Below are 3,461 nucleotides of genomic sequence, written 5' to 3'. Positions count from 1 at the left end.
AATATTTAATGTACTGAAAGTATTAGATCAGTGATTTTAAACCGGGGTTCTTAGGAACCCTTGGGTTCCCTGGGCATCCTTAAAAGCGTTCCCTGCAATATTCTCGTCATTTGAAAATTGTATCAAATACAGAAAAATGTACAATGCATCCAATCACAGACACTATTAGAGATGGTTGAGTGTTCCTCAGAATTTCACTTAGGGTTCCTTAAACAAAAAAAAGTTGGAAAGCACTGTATTAGATAATCATACCTTCAGCCTCTGGTAACTTGAACTTTGGAACGGGGACATCTTCAGCTTGTAAAATGTTAAAATTCTAATTCAGGCTGATATACTGGGTGCTCACACGTAAACATGAGACGTGTATATATGTACACAGACATTTGTGTGCATTTTTATGTACATATACACATGCACACACGTGTATGCGGAGCAAGAGAGAACGGGCAGCTTGGGGACACTACAGCAGGCTCTGAGGTCTTTAAATCTTTTTAGAATATAGCCAAAAACAATTCTTAAAATATTTATAATCTGCTTTAAAGGGTATCTTGTTGAACTTGCATTCAAGGTCGCCTGGTGGCATCATGTCCTAAAGATGGAGTTTTACTATGTCACCTCTGTGTTGGTGACCTTGTTGGTGACTCTGGATCGTCGAGGGATGCACTCCAGATCGTACCGACTCTCGTAGATGGTCGGACACAGCTGCCAGCGGTTATTCCTGTAAATGCCCAGGTAGGTGTACACGTCCGGTTTGTAGGCTAGAAGGCACTTGACCCTTGCGCTGCGGATGGTGGCATCTGCCTGCATGACGCCCTCTTCGTCCGTGAAGTCTCGGGTGTACACGCAAATCACATGCTTGCTTTCCGGCAAGGTAGGGCGGGGGCTCACTTTGGCCACGGTCAGGCGACCCTCAACCACCGCCGTGGCTATGCCATGCCAGGCGTGGTCCACTTTAAACCCAGAGTCTAGATGCATAAGCCATTTCCCAGAGGTCACTCCGTGGTTGAGGGCCAACTCTCTCACTAGCGAGTGGTTAACCTTGCGCCCTGCGCTTTGCAGCTTCTCCCAAGCATCCTGTAGGTCCTTGTCGCCCCCTGTGTAGGGACAGTAGCTGGGGCCGTAGACTGCTATCCACCCCACTGGTCCTGCCCCCTCCTGAGGGTCACCGAACCTGGAGGTCCTGGAGGGGCGGTAGGTCTCCAGCCAGTCGTTGAACTCAGCCCGTGGTGTCTTCCGGGCATCAAAGATAACCCAGGGGTCCATGTCGGCAGCCATTGACTCAGCAGCATAGTCCTCCGCCCGGGGCCCTCGCCCATCCCTCTCACCCTCCTCGTAGTCTGTCATCCTCGCACAGCTAAGGGGACAAGAAGAAAAATTGAGTCTCTGCAACATGGTATTAAGGTAATAGGGTCAGTCTATGGATGCATAGGGGACAGATTCAAGTACGAGATGGCGGATATTAAAACCATTGAGGCACTTTAATGGGCAGGGAGCAGAACTAAGCTCAGGGGGGGGGGGGGGGGAGGGAAGCAAAGGTAAAAACAGGCTGTGGGTCTGGGATCAAATATTACATCCTGTAGGTGCAGTTTTACAGGCAGGGGGAGGTGAGGGGGCCGAAATATGCATTTGGCGTACATTTAAACATAGGGGGCAAATGTTAGACACTGCTGAGGCAGTTTTGCAGACAGCAAGCATGTGTGGGGGCAACTTAAAGGACATGAAGCAATTGCCAGTCCTGGGGCAGATTCCAGCCGAAGCCAGGGCATGCGGGGCAGATCCCCGCCGAAGCCAGGGCATGCGGGGCAGATCCCAGCCGAAGCCAGGGCATGCGGGGCAGATCCCAGCCGAAGCCAGGGCATGCGGGGCAGATCCCAGCCGAAGCCAGGGCATGCGGGGCAGATCCCAGCCGAAGCTAGGGCATGCGGGGCAGATCCCAGCCAAAGCCAGGGCATGTGGGGCAGATCCCTTCCGGCTGGGGGAGGGGGTGTTAGGGGCTTGCGGCAATTACCCGGGGACGGGTCTTGTTTCACTCCTCCCCCGGGTATCTCCGGAGGGTGGGAGGGGGTCCGGTGTCCACTAGCTCAAGCTGCACTTCCGGTTCCGGTCCCAATTGCCTAGGAGATGGCGGCCATGTTGTTGTCCTGCTGATGGAGGGGGGAGGGATTCAACCAACTTTATTGATAAGAATGACAGGTGTCAGGAGGCGGAGAAACATCTGCCAGTCATTTATATCCACATATTACACATCATATCTAGCTATTATACTATATATATATATCTATATATAGATATATATATCTTTCTGCCCAAATCCTCTCCTTCCAAAATAATATATACACACTGTGACCAACAATAATATATATATACATTGTGACCAAGAATAATATATATACTCTGTGACCATGAATAATATATATATATATACATTGTGACCAAGAATTATATACACTGTGACTAAGAATATACATACACTGTGACCAAGAATAATATATACACATTGTGACCAAGAATAATATATACACTCTGTGACCATGAATAATATATATACATTGTGACCAAGAATTATATACACTGTGACTAAGAATATACATACACTGTGACCAAGAATAATATATACACATTGTGACCAAGAATAATATATACACATTGTGACCAAGAATAATATATATACACTGTGAGCAAGAATAATATATATACATTGTGACCAAGAATAATATATACACTGTGACCAAGAATTATATACACTGTGACCAAGAATATACATACACTGTGACCAAGAATAATATATACACATTGTGACCAAGAATAATATATACACATTGTGACCAAGAATAATATATATACATTGTGACCAAGAATAATTTATACACATCGTGACCAAGGATAATATATACACATCGTGACCAAGGATATTATATACACACTGTGACCAAGTATAATATATACACACTGTGACCAAGAATAATATATATACATTGTGACCAAGTATAATATACATACACTGTGACCAAATATAATATATATACACTGTGACCAAGTATAATATATACACACTGTGACCAAGTATAATATATACACTGAGACCAAGAATAATATATATACACACTGTGACCAAGAATAATATATATACACTGTGACCAAGTATAATATATACACGTGACCAAGGATACTATATACACACTGTGACCAAGAATAATATATATACATTGTGACCAAGAATAATATATATACACTGTGACCAAGAATAATATATATACACTGTGACCAAGAATAATATATATACACACTGTGCACAAGTATAATATATACACACTGTGCCCAAGTATAATATATACACACTGTGACCAAGAATAATATATATACATTGTGACCAAGAATAATATATATACACTGTGATCAAGAATAATATATATACACACTGTGACCAAGTATAATATATGCACACTGTGACCAAGAATAAT

General features: G+C 43.8%; 1 protein-coding gene across 1 annotated transcript in view; it reads right to left on the bottom strand.

Moving 5' to 3' along the window:
* C14H11orf68 (chromosome 14 C11orf68 homolog) overlaps window positions 1-2,159 on the bottom strand; it is a 2,752-nt gene extending 593 nt beyond the window's left edge. The window contains exons 1-2 of the mRNA XM_075569817.1: window positions 2,009-2,159; window positions 1-1,354 (exon numbers count right to left, since the gene is read on the bottom strand). The exon at window positions 1-1,354 is cut by the window's left edge and continues 593 nt beyond it. Coding sequence (XP_075425932.1) covers window positions 607-1,344 — 738 coding nt within the window. The 5' untranslated portion in view covers window positions 1,345-1,354; window positions 2,009-2,159 and the 3' untranslated portion in view covers window positions 1-606. The remainder of the gene's footprint in view (window positions 1,355-2,008) is intronic.
* Window positions 2,160-3,461: the final 1,302 nt, after the last annotated feature.

Source organism: Ascaphus truei, chromosome 14 (genome assembly GCF_040206685.1).
Source record: "Ascaphus truei isolate aAscTru1 chromosome 14, aAscTru1.hap1, whole genome shotgun sequence".
Taxonomy (NCBI): domain Eukaryota; kingdom Metazoa; phylum Chordata; class Amphibia; order Anura; family Ascaphidae; genus Ascaphus; species Ascaphus truei.
This window is presented reverse-complemented; position numbering and strand designations above follow the sequence as displayed.